The sequence below is a fragment of the Platalea leucorodia genome (genome assembly GCF_965183815.1).
Source record: "Platalea leucorodia genome assembly, chromosome: 4".
Taxonomy (NCBI): Eukaryota; Metazoa; Chordata; class Aves; order Pelecaniformes; family Threskiornithidae; genus Platalea; species Platalea leucorodia.
This window is the reverse complement of record NC_138826.1, coordinates 56,014,120-56,036,042: the sequence shown is the minus strand read 5'-3', so window position 1 is coordinate 56,036,042 and position 21,923 is coordinate 56,014,120. Positions and strand designations below refer to the sequence as shown.

Here is a 21,923-nt window from a genome sequence, read left to right as displayed (position 1 = left end):
GATCAAGTGTTGCTCAGGAAGAAAAATGACAGCTGCTTGAGCAATTTTTTATCTTCTTGTCTCTTGAGATAAATGCAGTGCTGGCTGTACAGTTTTGCCTTAAGGCAAAAATCATCTCCAACTGAGCTGGGAACTGACTACTGTAATGTATTTCTCCAGAGGGTCTGTGACCCAGAAATGTATCCAAAGTTGATGGCATTTTCTGAAAATGCTAAGTAGCGGTAGCTTTTCTTTAAAACTTTGTGTGGATTATTGTTGATTAGGTGAACTTGACAAAGGGCCGATACAATTTTGCTTGTCTTTCTGTTTCTTGGCTTAATTTTAGTTAAAGTATTAATTTGTCTTTACAAGAAAGGGGCGGGGGGGCAAGGACCCTTATCTAAGAAGCCAAAGTAACAAAATAACAGCATTAACTATTTTCAGTCTAGAGTATATAAAGCTAGGAACATAAAGTTATATTTAGATATTTTAAGTGTCCAAAAGGAGAGGTGTTGAACATAGGTAACAGATTCTCTGCTAGTTGGGTTACAAGAAGTTATGACAAATGGGTGTAAAGCAAGGTGCTGTTTGATAGTGTACAATCTGTTTAAATCACTCAAAATAATCATTTGATGAAGAAACTAGTTTTGCATCACAAAACAATTTTTCTCCTGAAAAAATATTGTCAACATGTTCTTTATGGCTCCTCATGGTTTGAATAGACCCTGGCTTTTTTTGCAAGCTGTAAGTGGCTTACTAAGTATTTATTGGCAATTGATTGCTAATACATGCTGCTATTGAAGCATCCTTGTGTATAAATTCTTAACAGTTTAAATACAGCAAATCAATAAATGTGCTTCATGTTTATAGACCTGTGGTTTATATCTGAAGGTTAACACCCTTCTGAGAGACATTAATGCATAAATAAAAAAGGAGACTTTACTGTGGCTTTATATGTGACAAGAACATGATCTTCCAACTTAGACTATAAAGAGAATTCTTACTGTTACTTGACTTTTTTTTTTCTTTCTTAACATCTCGTGGTTCTTAAACTGTTTTGCATTTCTTTTTTCCTGTCTGTAAACAGTATGTGTTCGTTTAAGTTTGGAAATTAAGACTTTTATGATGAAAGCATGTTTTACTATAGACATCCTTATAGCTGGTTACATTAGTGGTGCTATAGAGACAATCCGATTTGTTATATAAATTTTGATGTTGCAGAATAATTCAGTATTACAGTCAGTAGCTTGCTTTCTCTTCTGGATAGCCTTAAACACATTCACTGCTCCAGGTAGTCTGTCATTTAGAGGTATCGAGCCAAATATATTGAAAGTGTGTATCTCTAAAATAGGTCGTAGTATTACTATTCTGAAGCTACCTCAAAGAATTTTGCAGAAGCTAAGATTATATTTATGATATTGTCACTTGCTTTTCCAATAGCAAAGATGACACTGTAGTTATTAACAAGCCTGATAATTGAGTTCACTGGAGAAATATAAGTGAAATAAGGAAGCTTACTGTTCATGGAATTTACAGTAAGAATGTTAGTTACATAAGACTGGGAATTTCATTTAGTAGGCTACTGGTATGAAGATTTTAATTTATTTGACTTAAGTAATTGATGTGTTCTTGGAACTTGTATTAAGCAGGAAGGGAGACACCTTGCTCTGAAAATAATTTTGAGGAACAGATTTAAGATACATATAAGATACAGCGTTAACACTGAATAAGGAATAAACGAAACTATTCATGTGCCTTTGACAAATTGTACCCTTTCTTCTGCATCTGTTGAATGTTATCCAATGGTAAATCCTGAAGAAATTTGCTGTACGAAACCAGAAGCAAAAATTCGGGGTTGTCTTTTCCTTTCCACCCTCCCTTCCTCCTTCATATTTATTTATAAAATATTTATATGCTTGCATCACTGACCACCTGCAGCATGAGCTGTGGTTCTACGTTACCACTTAGAGCGAGAAAACATTTCAGTGAGATGATTGCCTAATTGGCAGTATCCAACCGAGATAGAGTAAGGACAGAACATAATGTACAGTTGAATGCTTAACAACAATTAGTCCCAGGAGTGTAGCAAATACTAGTTTTAAGTGGAATTTGTAGTTTGTTTTGAAATAATGGATAGATAATCTTGGTGAAAAGGAATAGAGAAGTTGTTTTAAATGAAGACAACAGAACTTTGAATCACTGTTTTTGCAGATTACAGGATGATATATAGTTGAAAATACAATATCAACTCCTATTCTTAGTTTTAATTTCAGTGTGTTATATAGAGAATTACTGCTCTCAAACAAGGCTTAAAAAATGTGAATACTTTCATACTGTATTTGCTTATGTAATTTTACTGCTCTACTATATGGGATGTTTTTAAAAATTTTGTGAAGTATTTCTAATGGTATGCAAATACATGCCTAGTAGCGGTTATTTTTTGAAGTACTTTTAGTGTAGAATTGATAGACCACCTTTTTACACTCCAAATCAGAATTCAACAATTTTTTACTGTTCAGGAAACACTTAACTATAAAAGTCCTTTTCTAAAAGGAAAAGGGCTTTATTAGTGCAAGCTGGTTTTAGACTACTTGTAAAATATCAGATGGATGTTAATTGCACTTTACTCATTATAAATTGAAGTGTAGTATGTGATGCAGTTGGTGCTTCTTGGCTAGAAAATAATCTGTTTGCTAATAATCAAAGAACATGGAATGACAACTTTACATGGAAAGAAACATGTCTAGCAGTGTGGAGTTTTTCGTGTGGCTGTTCAGTATTATTACTCCTTGGAGATGAAAAATTTCTTGACGAGCTAGTATTTTCTGTACGCTCACGATAATTCTTACTTAATCCTTTGCTTTGTGTTCCATTACAGTATGAAGCAGTTTTGTTTTCAGTGCCATTATTGATTTCTTTGCAGCATCCCAGTATTCACTGGAAATAGCTGGGGCTTTTAATGTTTATAAATTAGATCAGAGCAGATTGTCTTTAATAAAGTTAAGAAATAAGGTATAGGTACAATTTTGCTCTTAAGATGTTGATTCTATGGACTATCATGTTTTGAAGTAGTTTAATACTATTTTTTAAAAAGTCACAGCAGTAATATTGGAACTATTGACTGTGCTCTATGGGTGACTTGGCCAGTTAGGTTCCCATAAACATCACAACCTAACTGGGCTGTCTTTGCATTAAATGAGAACTCATATTTATTAATGAGTTCTGGGTTTAGTTTCTTTGTACTGGGACTTTTTTTTTTATGAGATGATAGCAATGGATGTTCCCAGAGGTACTCAGCAAAATTAATGAATTCTTAATTTTGAAGATTAAGAAAGAATAGAATTTACTTGAAACTTTAAAAAACGAGTGAGCGTAATTCAGTTTGTCAAAATAGCCATTTCATCTACAAGGAGTATGTTTTGACCGAACTTCAATAGATTCTGCCCCTCTTGCAGTCATTCCTTCCTCTCAGCTAAATTAATGTTTACAACTCATTGACAAGGTAGTGCTACTGCCATAATGATAAATGATTTACTAATGAGACTTCAGACTTACTTACATGGTTGAATGTGTTTGAATGCTTTCAATGTGCTGAACACTAAAGATCTCTCTTTCCTTTTTCACTAGCAAGACCTCATGACTTCTTTGATGCGCAAACACTGGATGCTATAAGACATCGAGCCATCTGCTTTAACCTCTCAGCACATATAGAAAGTTTAGGAAAAGGCCACAGTGTTGTATTTCATAGTACTGTAAGTATATATATTATGCATTCTGTTTGTTCACTTATGTATCTGAAAAATCCAATATTTCATAAGATTTCTGTTTTCCTCGTACTGCTGTAGGCTTTTAATCAGAAATAAGTAATAGTGGGTATTTTACATTGTTGATTTGTCCATTTCTATTAGTAAATTAACTTCTTTAAAGTAGTGTTAGTAGTTGTTCTAGCTCACAAATTGAATAGCTTGCAACATTTCCTGTCTGATAGACTTGGGGAAATATCTAACAGTAAGTATGTGTTGCAGAAAAAATTTGGTTATGTCTTCTAAATAGGAGTGCAATTCAAATGGCATTTCCATAGTCGTGAGTGACTGCTACTTTATCACAAGGAATATTTTGAGGGTAATTGTATAATTGAATATTTAAAGATGCTGGTCTGAAATTTGTGTTTATTTCTTTTTTGTTGTTGTTGTTGTTTAAAAAAATATAATCCTGAACAAATGTATTATTGTCTCCCTTTTTTCTTTTACTTTTAATAAACTTACCACCAAAATGTCAGTGAATTGCTAGGAGGAGGCAAGTACCAGGTGGGGAACTGGCCTTTAGTCCTGTCCATATCCTGTTTTGTTAATTTCACTTGTGTGGGGGTAGGATAGACATCAATATTAATTTAGAAAAAAAAGTTCAAAATGGTGAAAAAAGTACTGAATTGAGGTGTAGGGATCAGAAGTTCAAAAAGCCATATAACCTTAGGTTTTCTTAACCAAATTGGGAGATACGGGCACATAAAAGGTAGAGACTCAGCTGAAGAAAAGAATTAGGAGATGGGACAAAATGAGAGGGAGTGCTTTGTAAAGTGGCAGACTAGTGCAAGATGAACTGCAGCCCAAGGAAGGAATGCTGACTGCTCTGTCTTCAGCTATGGCTTAACCTTCACATATGATTCAAACTATTAAACTCTCGGTCTCTTTCCGTAATAAAAGATGATTTTATATGCATGAAACTTATTTTGTCCTGTTCTACAAGACTGATGATTGTTATAAATATCTGTGGCCTCTATTAGAAATTTTTCCCAGGTGGTTACTCCTGAACTTTATGTGCACTGAGCACCAGCTGCAAGTGGAGATTTGCAGGTGGCTTAGCTGTTACTGTATTTAAATCTCATTCTAGTTCTCCTAGCCAACATGGATTTTACAGCGCTGTGAGAAAAGCAGATTCTTTTCCAATTCACAACCTGCTTTAATTGGAAACATTATCCAGACAGACTACTCGGTTGTGGAAGCTCACCTTTGGCTACTGGAATAATTCATAAGGAGATGGAATTAGAGGGAGGAATGTGCTCTAAAATTGCTTTGAATTAACTTGGAGGAAGTGGTGAAAATCCTTTTAGCTTATCCGTGCATGTGTCACTCGAGATGGTAGGCGGTTGATTAGATCTGAAATTGCCTATACTTCAGTTGTGGGAGAGGTTGTACCAGTGGCAGAACTGTTCTAAGATTCCAGCCCTATGCTGCACTTTGCTACTCTATTCTAGTGGGCTGCTACAGTTGGTGTGGGCTTGTGCTGGACATCAGCTATATTGACGAGACTTAGCCTAAAATCTGCTTTAGAAAGAAAAGGTAGAACAGAAGCAGTCTTGTGGATGTACACTGGTATACTGAGCTAATGGTCACCTCAGATGCCAACACATTTTGCATAACTTATAAGCATTAGGACACTGAATTTGAATGGTGACTGGCTAAATAGCATAATACGGTTTGTGCGGTCCACCTTCAGATGAAGAAAAAATGTGTAATTAACAGGAGCATTAATTTGAAAGGTGAAAAATATGAAGATAAAATTGTCTTGCTGTCTGAAAACTGACATAAATGATGTAGGTTTATTTTTTTATGCAGCATAAGAATAATGTCAGCACAATGCAGTATTTCACAGGATGGATATCCTAGTGAAAAATTACTAATGTGAAGAATTTCTAAGCAGTCACTGTAGATACCTTTCATCTTCTATGAAAAGGCACTCCTTTTATTTTTATATACATATTTTTTTAAAAAGACCTTTATGGATATGGAAAACAGTAGAATGCAGTTATCAATAAAGCCTTTTTGAAGAATGTTTTTGCCATCGAGAGTTCCCCTTTGACGTCACTATGAATTTTTTTTTCTGCTTAGGTTTTTTTGTTGGGAGTCACATTCTTGGTACTTTGATTCTCTGAATTATCAGATGGAAAAAGTCAAGCATTTTCATTTAACCTAAAGAGCAGATTTTACACCGATTTTAAAAAAAAAAAAAAAAATAAAATGCAGCTTATAGGTTACCCTGTCCTCTGCTCCCCTTCCCCCCCCACCAGATTTTTGAAATGGCTAGAATTAGTTCTCCAAAATATTTGAATACTAAACTGTTTTTCACTGGTTTTAGCTTTTTTAGATATTTCAGTTCGGTGATCACATGTATTGATACTAGTTACATGTGTTTTGAAATCTTAAAGCTTTGAAACACAGTAAGTGAATAAAGTAAGATGCATACCAATTTATAGGGTGAAATTTTTTTATTTTTCCAGAAGAGGTCAGCAGAACTCCACTTCTGATTTGAGACAACTTTGATGCACATTTCCTTCACAGAGATAAATTCAAATTAAATTTCCCTTTTGTTTCTGGGACAGTGCATGAAATTTAGAGAATATAGTAAGAGTTTTTTCAAATAAAGCTGTATTGAGCATACATCTACTAGCTGAATGATATTTTTAAATGAAAAACTTAAATGGACTTAAGTTCTTTACAAAGCAATTTTAAGTCTTCAGAGCACCATTATTGCAGACATGCTAGATTTCTTCCATTTCACTTGTAACTTTTGCAGACTTGACCGTAAAGCTCTTACTACTAGTGTCAAAATAGCAAATAATTTTCTTCAATTGCTCTTTTGCAAACTTTTTTCAGTTTTGCATTTGTCTGCATCATAGCTGTGTTTGACTCTAGCCTGCCTAGGGTATGGTAAAATTTTCATTGTGCTAATTGTGATAAAAGTGGATACTTTTTATAACTTCCATAAAAACTTCTTTAAATTTGACAACTTCAAAATATATGTGGGAAAGAAGTAGTGGCAGCCATAGATGCCAGTTTTCTGTTGTCTTCTAACGGAAAGCTAACATACTACTTTAATATTAAACAAAAATAAGCTTGTTACATATGCAGAGAGAGAATCTTTCATCCCAGTCAAAATGACGTGAATTGCTCAGATTTTGAGTATTGATTATTTAGCAGGGACAAGTTAAGCCAATGATATGGGGGAAAAGTCTGCAAAATTCACACTGGATACAAGTATATTTCGCTGTGTGAAAGCATCCTGGCTATAACTTTCATAGCTTTCATGTATTATATATGATTAGCTCTTCTAATATGAAATTTTTTTTTCTTTAATTTTCTACTGCTGAAGGTTACTTTCTGCTCCTATTAAACTTTTCTGTGTATGTGAAAGCTGGTTCAAGCCCTTAGTTTAGCGCCGATTGCTTGAAGATGTTACTAGGGCTCTAGAATGAGGAATAGTACTTGCAGTGGTATAATTCAGGCAGTACTTTAATGGCCCTAAATTTTGTGGTCTGAATCTCTTTTACACATCAGTGTTTCAATTTTTGAGGTTTTTACAAATATCTCTCGCTTCAATGTGGTGATGGTGAGACAGCAGGGTCCTAAATTTTGTACTGCATATTCCTGAAAACAAGAAATTGTTAATGTCAGAGTTTGTATTTTTGTTTTCCTGTTGGAGAATGCAGGTGATGATACTGGGTGGTTCTCACAGAGATCTATGAGGTTCTGGAATCACCGTGTATTATACTGTAAATCCTGGTCGAAGCAGTGCTATTGATCATCTGATAGAGGGGACAGCATCCTCAGCTTTAACTAGTACTTAGATGTGATGGGTATCTGTGGCTTGTGTGTTCTGTATGGGTTCCTAGTTCACATTCTTGAAATTTTAGATAGGATGAAGAGCAGCTTGTGGAGAATAACTTCTTCCTTCTAACTCGGGTGTAGCTAGTTTGCTGTGTCCAAATGCTGATACTTTAAAATGTCACCTCTAAACTTTTCAGTATGTGATATCCATGATGCTTGTGTTACATGAGAGAACTTATGTGTCTCCTTAAAACTTGAAGGTTAATTTGAGAATGAAATGGACTGTACAAGAAAATGTATGGTTTTGAATGGGAAAGCTGATGAGAACTGAGTTTTATTTGCCCTGTAAAGTGAGCTTTGACTTATCTTTATTTGGTTCCAGGCTCAGGTGCTCCAGTCTACAGCAAAGAAACTAAGTTTGCAGAAGAAGCCGCTGGGTTCTGGGCAAAGGCTAAAACTTAAAGTTGGAAGGGATTGTAGGGGTGCTTTCTAAATCTTTATTTAAAAAGAAGTCAGGGTTTTCATCCCTCCTCCAAATTTACCAAAAGAATGTATCCTGTTGTGGGTATGTGTCGTGGTTTAACCCCAGCCAGCAACTAAGCACCACGCAGCCGCTCGCTCACTCCCCACCAGTGGGATGGGGGAGAGAATCAGAAGGGTAAAAGGGAGAAAACTCGTGGGTTGAGATAAGAACAGTTTAATAATTGAAGTAAAATAAATTAGAACAGTTAAACAGGCAAAGCAAAAACCGTGCACGCAAACAAAACAAAACAAGGGATTCATTCACTACTTCCCATCGGCAGGCAGGTGTGCAGCCATCCCCAGGAAAGCAGGGCTCCATCACGCGTAATGGTTACTTGGGAAGACAAACGCCATCACGCCCAATGTCCCCCCTTCCTTCTTCTTCCCCCAGCTTATATACTGAGCATGACGTCATATGGTATGGAATAGCCCTTGGGCCAGTCTGGGTCAGCCCTCCCCCCGGCTGTGCCCCCTCCCAGCTTCTTGTGCACCCGGCAGAGCATGGGCAGTTGAAAAGTCCTTTACCACTGTGAGCGCCACTTAGCAACTACTTAGCAAGAACAAAACGTCAGTGTATCCTCGACATTGTTCTCATCCTAAACCCAAAACACAGCCCCATACCGGCTACCAAGACGAAAATTAACTCTGTCCCAGCTGAAACCAGGACAGTATCCACCCCTTATTCCATACCATTTACATCATGCTCAGGTCCCACATTATCCAATACATCCTTTTTAACCACCACCCCTGTTGTCCCAAAAATGTCCATTGAGCTCATTTAGTCCATGACTTTGGGCTCCATCTGTGATAGTGGTCACTCAGGACAGGAGAGGTGGTGTGCTGTGTGGAGTTACTGGGCACCAAAGCCAGCTCAGGTCAGGTCACTGCTGCACTTGCACTGCTTCTTGTAAGGCTTCTCCTCCATTGGTTCAGGTGGTTCCTGCTATGGTAGTTCCTATAACATGCAACTCAGATCATGGGTTACAACAATTTAAAGGTATTTCCATCACAATCTCCACCCCTGGCCCCTTTGGGCCAGGTTTAACATTGCAATGAACTCCTCCCCTTACTCCTAGCCTGGCTAGCAACAAGGGGTTCCTGCTATAGTAATTCCCATAACATGCAACTCAAATCCCGGGTCACAACAATTTAAAGGTATTTCCATTACAGTCTCCACCCCTGGCCCCTTTGGGCCAGGTTATAGGGTTTAACACTGCAATGGAGTCCTCCCCTTGCCCCTGCTCCGGCATGGGGTCCCTCCAACAGCACAGTCCATGAACTTCTCTAATGTGAGTCCTTCCCACGGGCTGCAGTTCTTCACTAACTGCTCCAGCGTGGGTCCCCCACAGGGTCACAAGTCCTGCCAGCAAACCTGCTCCAGCGTGGGCTCTTCTCTCCACGGGTCCACAGGTCCTTCCAGGAGCCTGCTCCAGCACAGGCTTCCCACGGGGTCACAGCCTCCTTCGGGCATCCACCTGCTCCAGCATGGGGTCCTCCATGGGCTGCAGGTGGATCTCTGCTCCACTCTTAACTTCCATGGGCTGCTCTGACATGGGATTATCCACGTCCACAGACGCTTTGGGGTGTCATGCTCCCGCAGGAACTCGTCCACAGGTCACAGTCCCTTCGACTCGAGTTGACACTGGAGTTCCAGCCTGTCCAGTACAGCAGCACAGAAAAACAGCGATGCCCTGGCCATCTGCCAGCCCGGGTACGTGGCCATTGCTGTTATCAAAATGTTCCCAGGCACAACACAGTAAGATGACTCTAACATACAGTAAGGCAAGCAAGCCCCATGGCAAGCACAGAAGCCTGCCGATTAACAGCTAAACAGCAATAACAGCTATAAATTCGATCTAGCACATTCCAATTAAATCTGTTGTTATCTCGAACCCTTCGAGCCCCACGTTGGGCGCCAAAAAGGACTGTCGTGGTTTAACCCCAGCCAGCAACTAAGCACCACGCAGCCGCTCGCTCACTCCCCACCAGTGGGATGGGGGAGAGAATCAGAAGGGTAAAAGGGAGAAAACTCGTGGGTTGAGATAAGAACAGTTTAATAATTGAAGTAAAATAAATTAGAACAGTTAAACAGGCAAAGCAAAAACCGTGCACGCAAACAAAACAAAACAAGGGATTCATTCACTACTTCCCATCGGCAGGCAGGTGTGCAGCCATCCCCAGGAAAGCAGGGCTCCATCACGCGTAATGGTTACTTGGGAAGACAAACGCCATCACGCCCAATGTCCCCCCTTCCTTCTTCTTCCCCCAGCTTATATACTGAGCATGACGTCATATGGTATGGAATAGCCCTTGGGCCAGTCTGGGTCAGCCCTCCCCCCGGCTGTGCCCCCTCCCAGCTTCTTGTGCACCCGGCAGAGCATGGGCAGTTGAAAAGTCCTTTACCACTGTGAGCGCCACTTAGCAACTACTTAGCAAGAACAAAACGTCAGTGTATCCTCGACATTGTTCTCATCCTAAACCCAAAACACAGCCCCATACCGGCTACCAAGACGAAAATTAACTCTGTCCCAGCTGAAACCAGGACAGTATGGCTTGAGACTTATGATGAAAAGCCTTAGCAATGTTTTGCTTGCCGAAATTAAAGAACCATATCATATTCTTTGATACAAAAGTCAATTAAACTTTGTCTAATTGGCAAAGATTAGTAGGAAAAGGGTTTTTACTGTCATTTACCTACAGTATCCCACTATGACATCCTATTGCAGTTCTTGCAGGGAGCATTCCTTCAATTTATCTTGAATTGTCTGATATCAAAAGCGGATTTTCTCACTCTGCCTTCCAATCCCATTTTCAGATGAATCGTGAATATATATTAAATGAGAGATCCTAAAACTGGGGCTAACTAATGAGAAGCTTTTCCTTTTGGAAGAACTGTGCACTATTGTACTTTGCTTGTCTAACCTTAGGCCATTGGATGGCCTTTTCCTTATCTCATGACAACTTGGCTTAAAAATTTTAGTGTGAGTCTTCAATATTTTTTTTAGAAACTCAGTATCTCAAACACTGTGGTGGGTTGATCTTGGCTGGATGCCAGGTGCCCACCAAAGCTGCTCTATCACTCCCCTCCTCAGCTGGACAGGGGAGAGAAAATATAACAAAAGGCTCATGGGTTGAGATAAGGATGGACTCGACTTGGGGAAATTAGTTTAATTTATTGCCAATCAAATCAGGGCAGGGTAATGAGAAATCAAACCAAATCTTAAACCACCTTCCCCCCTACCCGTCTCTTCTTCCTGGGCTCAACTTCCCTCTCCATTTGTCTACCTCCTCCCCTCTGAGCAGTGCAGGGGGATGGGGAATGGGGGTTGTATCATCGCACATTGTCTCTGCCACTCCTTCTTCCTCACACTCTTCCCCTGCTCCAGTGTGGGGTCCTCTCTCCATGGGTCTCCAGGTCCTGCCAGAGCCCGCTCCAGCATGGGCTTCCTACGGGGTCACAGCCTCCTTTGGGCACATCCACCTGCTCCGGTGTGGGGTCCTGCACAGGCTGCAGGTGGATATCTGCTCCACCGTGGACCTCCATGGGCTGCAGGGGGACAGCCTGCCTCTCCATGGTCTTCACCACACACTGCAGGGGAATCTTTGCTTTGGCACCTGGAGGACCTCCTCCCGCTCCTTCTTCACTGACCTTGGTGTCTGCAGAGCTGTTCCTCTCGCGTATTCTCGCTCCTCTCTTCCAGCTGCTGTTGCACAGCAATTTTTCCCCTACTTAAATACATCATCACAGAGACACTACCACTGTTGCTGATGGGCTTGGCCTTGGCCAGCGGCGAGTCCATCTTGGAGCCAGCTGGCATTGGCTCTATTGGACATAGGGGAAGCTTCTAGCAGCTTTTCACAGAAGCCACCCCTGTAGCCCTCCTGCTACCAAAACCTTGCCATGCAAACGCAATATTCCAGTTCTCATCTACAAGCATATTGATACCTTCAGATATCTCAAATATTTCTGTATTAGTAATCTGGATATTAAATCATGGACACTTCTCTCTGCATCACTTTTGTTTAGAAGATCACAGCATAGTTGTAAAAATAAAACTGTAAACAAACTTGTGAATTACTTGAAATGTCATGATTAAGTTTAATTTACCATGGTATTCAGTTGTGGGAAGTTGCTTTGGTTGATGCAGATTATGGACTTCAGTATTTAAGTTCTGTATACTACATTTTACTTCAACTTTTTTCATAAAGATTGCTTGTCACCCTTCTGTATTTCTGGGCTTTAAAGGTTCTCTAGTAAACTTTTTGGAGTTTACAGTATCTGCAGTGTCTATGTATAGAATCTTTCAGAGATTTAATAAGCATTTTATGCTCAGAGGTGCAGAAGGTGGGAGAATTGGAGTTTGAAGCAAACAGGAAAACCTGTATGAAGTATTGTGATGTGTAGTAAAGGAGAAGCTGAGGGTAAACTGGTAGAAGAGGAAGCAAATGGCTTTTCCCTGTTTTTCTGGATACTGTAAATTTTTGGGATACCTTTTGAATGCCAGCATCGAAGAATATATTTGTACCTGAATGAACAGGTTTCTTTTTTCTATTTTCTGTGTGTGTATTTCTAACTTTATCTTGGCTAAAGGTGGGAGTCTAGCTAGCTTCATGGTCCTGCACCTCAAAACTTTCTTCTCTGTGAGAGTATCTTATGTGCTGCTCTACTCTGAGCTAGTATGAGAAACTATGAGGAGAGTTCTTACTTCTTGTCTAGGACCTTACCAGTGGAGTTCATATGTTCTGCTTAAACTCTATCAGTTGTCGACAGGTCTTTGACACGTCATTTGATTTATCATTCATATAACAGTAGTAACAAGTGTACTCTCTACAGTGTTAAGGATCCCCATTATGTATGCATTAAACAATTCCTGTAAGCCTATGAGTTCTTCCAAGTAGCCTTTGCTATTGCCTCATTCAGTGCTTGGTTTAGGTATTGAAAAGAAATGAGTAAATGTTAACTGGGAAGTTATAGATACGATGTGTCCAGATGTCAAAGCGTTTGTGAGAGATTTTTGTTCTTATGCTGTGATAAAATTAAACTATAACCTGCATCAGTTTCTCGCATCTTCTATAGACATCTTGCAGAATGTGAGCGTATTTGTAGAGGAATGTATTTTCTTCAAAGCATTTGGAGTGGCTGCTTAAAAATTTGAACTATTTTAAAAGAAAGAAGACTACTTACAGGATGCATTTTATTAGGGTGTTGTTTTTTTTTTTTCCAGGGACCACTCAGTAGACAAATGTTAAAGGAAAATATTAAACCTTGCCAAGATGGCTTGAGTAGTGATATGTACATTCTACCTGTATATAGAATTAATACAACTTTTGAAGAGTAAAACAGTTTACCTTTTATGAATGTCCAGTTGAACATGAACAACGGTTTTTGAGCAAAAAATCTGCAGATTTGGTTTTAATTATGATTTATGTAATTATTATTAGGTAATAGCTAAAAGAAAAGAAGATTCTGGAAAAATAAAACTCTTGCTTCATTGGACACCAGAGGACATGTGAGTATATTGCTAGTGATATAATATAGGATTTAAATGGGGAAGGATTTACGGTGGGGTGAATGAACTGTCTGTCACTGAATTATGTTATGCCTTTGAATATTTAAAGTTCATGTTTTAAAAAATGCTTTTTAAAAAGTAATTCAGAAGTTTAAAAAATAATAAGCAATGCTTTAATTGATTTTTACTTTAGTTTTCAAGTCTTTAGACTCTGATACCAGTTTAGGTAAATTTGAAGCTGTATTTTTGATGCATTTTGTCACTACGGGTATTAATAACGAGGTCCTCTAATTATTGAATGGGGAGTTCACGTTGGTTTTGCCAGCCATACACATAAGGAAATGTATCACTGAGACAATTTCGTTTTACCCACTGATTCATCATGATCCTAAAATACTTTTAGGTAGACGTGGTGCTTGAGGACATGGTTTAGTGGTGGACTTGGCAGTGATAGGTTAATGGTTGGACTCGATGATCTTAAGGGTCTTTTCCAACCTAGACGATTCTATGATTCTATCATCAGTGTAATGGTAGAACTACAAGAATCTTTGTCTAGGTGCCACAATTTAACAATATAATAACCGCAGTTGGTCCTTTAAGGTATCCATCTCATATTGCTGCTTCTTTGGGTTCTGCCACTGAAGCTTGGAATAATCTTCCGACATGTTTGGCAGCTTTTTTCTCTTGTCTTTTTTGAAAGTTCTGCCTCATTTGTTCCAAATGAGTAGCCTTGTGTGTAATGCAGGACAAAGGTACTGACCTCAGATAGGCTTGGCACATATGAAGTAGTCAGTGTACTTTAGAAATAATTTATCTACTACTTTGAAATAGCTGAGATATCATCTCTGCTGACACAAAAAATAATTTATATGTAAATATTTTGATCTTAATTCTATAGAAAAGTAGAATAAATGTTTGGTTTCCGCTATGCTGTAGGAAAGCAGTAGTCAGAGTAGTTTTAGGAGAGGCAGTAGCTGTATGCTCCATGTTTTCCACAAGTTTTAAGGCAACTAGCTACTTTTCCTTTTAAAGGTAAGAATAATTACAATAGAATTTATTTCTTGGATCCATACTCCTGCATACTGATTCCTAGATCCATAGTCCTGGATACACATGAAGTTACTGGGACGTTTATAGTTCACATTAAGATGAAAGTTACTGAGACATTTAGTTCACACTAAGATGAATAGCTGCATAATTAGGTAAGACATGCAGGTTTAGAGGCCTTTTCTTATAAGGAAGTCCAGTTTTACCAGGAAAATATCTCTAAGTTGGTAGAATTCATTAGGTAAGGATATCTAAGTTTCAGATAAAATAGTCATAGTTCATGCAATTAACTTTTAGAACAAGGGGGTCGTTTAGATTCAGTGCTGCTTTTAAGTAATAGAGTGCAATGGTGATGCAAAGCCTCAGCATAACAGAAATTCACCTTTGCTTTGGTGAGGTGGTTTAAATTACTTAGTTGTGTAGTGTCCTAAATTAGTCATGTGCAGTAGTGTGAACTTGGCAGCGTGAATCTATTATAACTTTTATTTGCAGAGGACTGGGGTTGCTGATAAGTTACCTGCAGCAATGTTTGGTGTTTTGGTGCAATTTTAAGCTGTCTGTAGCTTTTGCTGCTCATTGCAGCACTTGTTGACTGCAAGTTTCAATTCAGCTTGGGAGAGAGTAACTAAAATATTCTAGTAAAAACTAGTTTTTTGCTTCCTCTTAGGACAGCTGGTAATACTATATGTAACAGCATTCTGAGATTATGCTTATTAAAATATTACAGCTAAAGACAGTTAATTGTGTTTTAAGATGAAAAGCATTTAAAAAGCATATAACACCCTGGGAACACAAAAAGTAAATAAAAAAAAAAATCAGTACTTTTTTCGTAATACAGAGTCAAATGAGTTTTTTGCTCATGCAGATGAATACAATATTAAAATCTCTGCATTGGAGAAGACAAGTTATTCAGTAATGTTAAGACATCCCTGATAGAATGTAGATTTGGTTCGTCAGGTCAAAGGAATGTGTTTTATATTGATATTTCTTGCTTCTTGGTTGGGTTAGGTAGAGGGTGTATTTCCTGCCCTGAATGATGTAGTTTAGAATTATTGAGCATTCAGTAGATATAATTTCATCTTTATTATTACAGTTAAGAAGAGCAAATGCAAGGTATCATGGCTCATGTCATCTGTCTTGCACAGTGAATGTACTCACGCTTTAGTAAAGTTGAATGCAGTCATGATGATTACTTTCCATTGTGCTGAGCTGTTCATCAGCCTTTCAGATGGAGCTAGTAATAATGATTTAACTTTTTCTACTCTGAGTCATCTTGAGAAACTGTTAAACAGCTTCACGTTCTCTGTACATTAAGTATTTTTTCAGGAAAAGTAAATACTAGTCTTTAACCCATTTCCTATACAAGAGGGAAATAACCTTTAGAAATTTTTTTAAGAGCAGGAATTCATTCTTTGTGCCAGTACTACTTAGCTTACTGAGTGGTTGTCTTTATGTATGTATCAAATAGTCTTTGCAAGTGGAAAGTTTTCTTATTTGCTGTTTGTATTGTTTTCCATCTTCAGTATATAGCTTCTACTAAAAATGTCTTCAAAATGTTGCTTGTCAAAAAAACTGATTTTGGCTTTATTTAAAAAAAAGCCTTAAGATGTTTTTTCACCTTTCATGATCTGTATTAAACCTTAGTAGATACATGGAGTGCCTCCTAGGTGGTTCCTCCCCGCCCTCCTTTTTTCTCTTTTTTTCTTCCACCTTCATCTGAGAAGGGAAGAGTATCATTGGAGAAACTTTTTCCTACTGGCGTAAAAGTTCTCTGTTTCATTTCATTTTTTGAATGGCTTACCCAAAAAATTGAATTTGAGTTACAGCTAACTTTCATTGCTGAAAAACAGAGATTCAGTTTAATAATTTGTAAAAGTCTGTCAGACTGCGTTGGTCAGAGAAAGAACTGTTTCATTTAGGTAGTCTTAAGTGTTGGGTTTCTCAATTTGAAACTTGTTTCAAAATGTTAGAATTCTTAATTACGAAGTTAAACTTTTTTGCCCAATCTGAAATTAATTTTTGGCTCCTAGGTCATGTTAAAAAAAAAAATAAAAATCAATCACTTTATATGGGCTGAAAATAATCTCAGGGGGTTATTGGGTTTTGATTTTTTTTTTTTTTTTTTTTCCTTTTTGAGAGGTTGGTTTGTTTGGTTTTTTTTCCCCTTTCCTTTTTTTCCAGTAGTGGAAGTGAAGTGGATCGCTTGTTTGTTCTGCACAGCCTTGGTCAATGCTAACTTTTGGAAGGAGGCAGGGAAGCGAGTTTTCAGTTAAGACACTGATGACCTCTGCAAGCTTAGTGTGTCTCTTAATAATAATGTGTTACATGAAAACCTCAGCAGGGCCTTAAAAACCCAATGTGCTTTCAGTAAAAGAAGCAATAATGCAATAAGCCACTCCAAAGTAGGTGTGTTTGGTTTCAAAGAATTTAAGTAAAAGTCGTAGATCAATTGTGTATGTTATCTCCAGCCATCTTCCCCAAGTTTCACTGCAAGTGGCACTGAAGCAACAATTCCCTTTAATGTATAAAGACCAAGTTTTATTCCATCTCACAATGAGAACCATTATGTAGCCAAAATATTTTGTGGTGACTGCCTGGATTTCCTCAGAAGATAATCAATTAACTTCAGCAAGGTTGGAGCATTTTGACATTGAAATCTTTGAACTTGGAGCAGGCAAATTAGTATAACTTAGAGCTCAGTGCTTGCAGTATATTCTGTCCATTACTTTTTTGATAGCATCAAAGAATTTTATGCCTAGTAAAATAAAGTATTTTTAAAGATCTGTTTTTTTTCCTGCTACTCATTTTCACATTAAATTGTTAAAATGGAGAACGTAGTTCCATTGTCATTGTATGTTTGGTTTAGTATTCCTAATAATCTAAATTCTGTTTAGTATCTTTTTCACACTGAGAACTTGAAAAACCTTGAAGTATAATGTGTAAAGATTGGCTGTTTTTTCCTCACTCCAGTGAAGATGCTTTTTAACCAGTGAAATGTGAAGATTACTTTAAAAAACTTCATATGTACTAGTTTACCGCATAATTTTATGGTAAGAAAAACAGTTGATCTTTTTTGAATATTTTTATTTTATTTATTTATTCATAGTCTGCCTGATGTGTGGGTAAATGAAAGTGAGCGACATCAGTTAAAAACTAAAGTAGTTCATTTATCAAAGCTACCAAAAGATACTGCCTTGCTTCTGGACCCAAACATATACAGGTAACGTCCTAATTTTGAAACTTTCTTTACTTAAATATAGTCTTAAGCCTCACTTAACTTTTAGACGTTGGAAAATCAGGATTGCTATTGCATTATACACCAGACCAGGGAGTCTTGATCCTGTCAGCGTCCAGGAGTTAAGTTCTGAGGTCTTAAGTTGTTTCAGAATTACTTAACTTCTTGAACTGAACTCTAGTTACTGAGAAACGGGGAATATGTGTATTTACCAAGTGTATTTTACTTTTTTGTGCTTGGTGTACAGAAATTCTAGTAAAGGAGGTACATACACTGGAATCCTGAAAGATCACTTCTGTTAAGATCACATACTGGTTTGTATACCAATTTTTTTAAAGTCCAAATTTATCTTTACATATTTTATATTCAACTGTAATACATGCAGTATTACCTTGAAATCTGTACTTGTATACAAGTACTGTTATTTTTTAGTACAAAATTCTTTAGAGGGGGACAGAAGGGGACAGTACATGTTACTTGTCTTTAAGCTGCATTCACATTTGTGTTTTTAGGACTTCAGATTGGCTTCTAATCCATCTTGTTTCTAATAATTTCCTGATTTCCCCCCTCCCATTAGTGTGCTCACGTAATTGTCAGTACCCACAGTTCTGTGTGTACAGTTTTTAAAGGTAATCTGAAATGCTTAATTCACTCTTAAGTTTTTGAATGTCCAAAGATACATATTTATGGGCTTATATTAAAAATTCATGAAAATGAGTCAGGAAGGAAAAAAAAAAAGTTTTTTCTGCAATAACCAAAGTTCAGTGTTGCAACGTTTCTTCCTTAACTTCCAGTGACCTAGTGTCTAAAGGAGTAACTAGAACACTAATCTGAGGTCTTGATATGCGATAAGCCTTTCAGGTCACCTTTAATATTCAGTGTATTTCACTAATCAAATTAATGAAAAATTGGTTTACAATATGAAAATAAATCATCATACTATATGTGCTATCTTTGTAAATGTAAGTATTTAAAATACTTACTTTAGTATATGAATTACTGATGTTAACAGTAAATCATAAAAATGTTATGAGGAGATTGGATTGTGTGTTTTAAAACTGCTTAACACAGTGACTGTTTTATAGTCTAATTTAGGTGTTAATCATCTTTATATTGATTACCTTTGTGGAACTTGATAGATTGATTTGAAAAGGAAAAAATAACCTTTTAATACAAAAATGTAATGATCTTTGGGATTAAGTCTTTGGAGAAAAATGAACAACCCTTTCTACCTCTCCCAAATAAACTTAATGTCCCCTCACATAATGCTGTACTAGATTTTTAGTAGTATAGATCAGTGTGTGATTAAAAAGAGCTTTATGACCAACTGTGGGAGATCAAAGAAATAAAGTTGAAGACCAAAACTTTGCAAGGGAAAAAAGTGGTTAAGGGAATTCAGTGACAGCTATTAATGTCATGCTAAAATGATGACTCCAATAGAAAGTTTGAAATAATTATCTGAAATGTACGCTAATATGGGGTCATCTAAAATGGCTTTCAGTTTTAATCAAATTAGATGAAAGTAGATTTTCTATAGTCATCATTTCATAGTATACTCTAGCTGACTCGAATTTACATCTCAAGGTCTTTATGTAAAACTCTACTGTCTTCTTTTACAGAACAATGCCCCAGAAGAGGTTGAAGAGGTAAAAACCAAGGAAGTGGGGACACCTGCAGTCTTAGTCACTGACAATGGATTTAGAAACAAAGTTGCACATTAGTCAAATCCCATCCTTTTTTTTTTTTTTTTTTTCTTAGATAAATATTTATGCTTAGTGTAAACATTCTGTGAATGAAGTTGATGCTTCCGTGGAATATATTAATATATTACTGTATATCCACATTTTCATGGAATGGTACAGTGGGAGACTGAGCAAACACTCTTCTGGCAACTTAGTGGAACAACTAAAAGGCTTTGCATGCTTGCTTCTTTAAGCTGCTTTTTTCTTTAGTGAATACAGTAGTTTATATTTGATGAAAAGAAAAAGTAACCATCACCATTTACTCACAATTCCCAGGAGAACTGTTAACAAGCTATTAAGCTTCTTGTCAATGTTAACTAAATATAACACATGCCAGACAATAAAACAGCTACCAAGGGATTATCCTGTTGCCCTTTGAGTATGGTGGATAGTAATAATTCGTCATTTGTAATCTTGTGTCCTTTTGCAGATCCCTAAAATATGTTGGATTATAATGTTTAAACAAATGTTGATGGAATGCTTGTCTTTTCCAATCAACTATGAATACATATAGTACGGTTTAAAGATGTTAAGAGTGTTGCAGTATGTCTGACCCCCTTTTCAGGAGTAGTGTAGTATGTTAATGAGATCTGCTTTTATGTGATCCGTATCAATGGATGGTTTTTGAAAAACCTCTACTTAAGCAGTTAGTGTTATTGGTGTTTTATTTTACTTTTTTGACCCTTTAGGATCCCCATTTACTTGTAAAGTATACTTTTTTATTTGGCCTAATGTTTTCTAGATGTAAAGAAAATGGTATTTTTTAAAAAAAAAAATCTAGAAAACCAATCCTTTATGCACCAAAGTTGGCTTTGAAAAGGAAAGTAAAATCATTTTCTTGCTTAATAAGCAAGAAGCCATGGATTTTTTTAACTGACAAATAGAGATGTGTCTAACCTGTTAGTCTTTGTATGGAGACAAAAATGTTGCATATAGATAATAGGACATTGCTTGTAAATATTTCAGCAGATTTGTAATATATTTTTATATTATGAAATGTACTGTAGATGTTTTTCTAGAGGCATGAAAGTTAAAATGTATATATTACGGTAGAAATAATATTGAAGGATATTGTAATTCACTAGTGCTGCCAGAAGAATTGTTTAAAAAAAGCACCTTCCTTAACAATAAAAAACCTTCTTTTACATACCTAAGGGACTATATACTACTGTTAATATCTGTTGTAAGAACAAAAAATACATTGAACATCCTTCCCAGAAATCTTAGGGGGATGAATAGTACCCATAATTAATTCATGGCGCTTCTTTCTAATAGTGAACATGAAATTAGTTTTTTCCTTACTGTTGGAAGGAACTAATATGTAAAATTTGTATGGATATATGCAGTCAAACTGCAAAGTTAGTCCTCCTTATTGGGGAGGAATTTACTACAGTGAAACTAATAACCAGCAGTTTTTACACTAAATTTTTATTAAATAGAATAAAACTTAAAGTAACCCTTTGGTTGCTGAAGTGAGCATATCCTACTATAATACAAATGCATTCTGCATTGGTACTGACACGAGAGTCTTGCTTAGCTCCAATGGGTTAAAAATGTTACTTATATACACAAAAAAAAAATCTTATCAAACAAAATGAAGTGCAGATTAAAAGCACCACTAATATAAGATGTTCTGGAATGGTTGTTTAATAAGGGTATTATGCATAAAATCTGTAGTGATGTGACTTTATTTTTGAAAAAATGCAGTGTTTTGGGTTTGTTTTTTTTTTTTTTTTTTTGCTTGAGCACTTCACCTACTGCTTTTTCTGTACCTATAAAGTAATCCGTAATCTTTGTTTCCTTTTTTGAATTTGTTATAAAATTGCCAAATAGAAGTGTTTCAGATATAGTTTGTATTTGTATTTTTTTAATTTTATTGCTTCATGAGTTTCTTGTAAGTCATTTATAATTGACAGATGATTGTAGACCTTGCCTGAGTATTTTTTCTAATAAAACAAAGCAAACAAACCTTATTAGCTTCAAAATTGTAAGATTTCAATGAAGTTTTCAAAGATAAATATAAAAATGTCACTATCTCTTTATTTCCTCTGTAAATAGTAACATGCATACCTTTACACAATTGGGAATTCATGGATTCAAGTCACGTTCATGTAAACTGTGACTTTCTTTTCTTGGGTTTGAGAAAGTATTATCTGGTGTTCTCATGGTACAGCTTCTGCCTTGGAAGGAAAAATCATTTGAAGTTCAAAACATCTAGGAAGAAATGGATACATTGGAATTAAACTTTCCATAGTAGTCAAAAGGTAAGTGGTTTGTTTTTTGG

General features: G+C 36.7%; 1 protein-coding gene across 4 annotated transcripts in view; it reads left to right on the top strand.

Annotated features, from left to right (window-relative positions):
• Window positions 1-21,568, top strand: part of AEBP2 (AE binding protein 2) — a 54,371-nt gene extending 32,803 nt beyond the window's left edge. Inside the window, exons 5-9 of one of the 4 annotated variants that reach the window (XM_082309753.1) lie at window positions 3,607-3,731; window positions 13,548-13,615; window positions 17,769-17,882; window positions 18,145-18,211; window positions 19,517-21,568. In XM_082309753.1, coding sequence (XP_082165879.1) covers window positions 3,607-3,731; window positions 13,548-13,615; window positions 17,769-17,882; window positions 18,145-18,199 — 362 coding nt within the window. In that variant the 3' untranslated portion in view covers window positions 18,200-18,211; window positions 19,517-21,568. Of the gene's footprint in view, window positions 1-3,606; window positions 3,732-13,547; window positions 13,616-17,632; window positions 17,693-17,768; window positions 17,883-18,144; window positions 18,212-19,516 lie in introns of those variants that run through there. The other 3 variants (XM_082309755.1, XM_082309754.1, XM_082309756.1) reach the window with 3 other exon arrangements.
• Window positions 21,569-21,923: the final 355 nt, after the last annotated feature.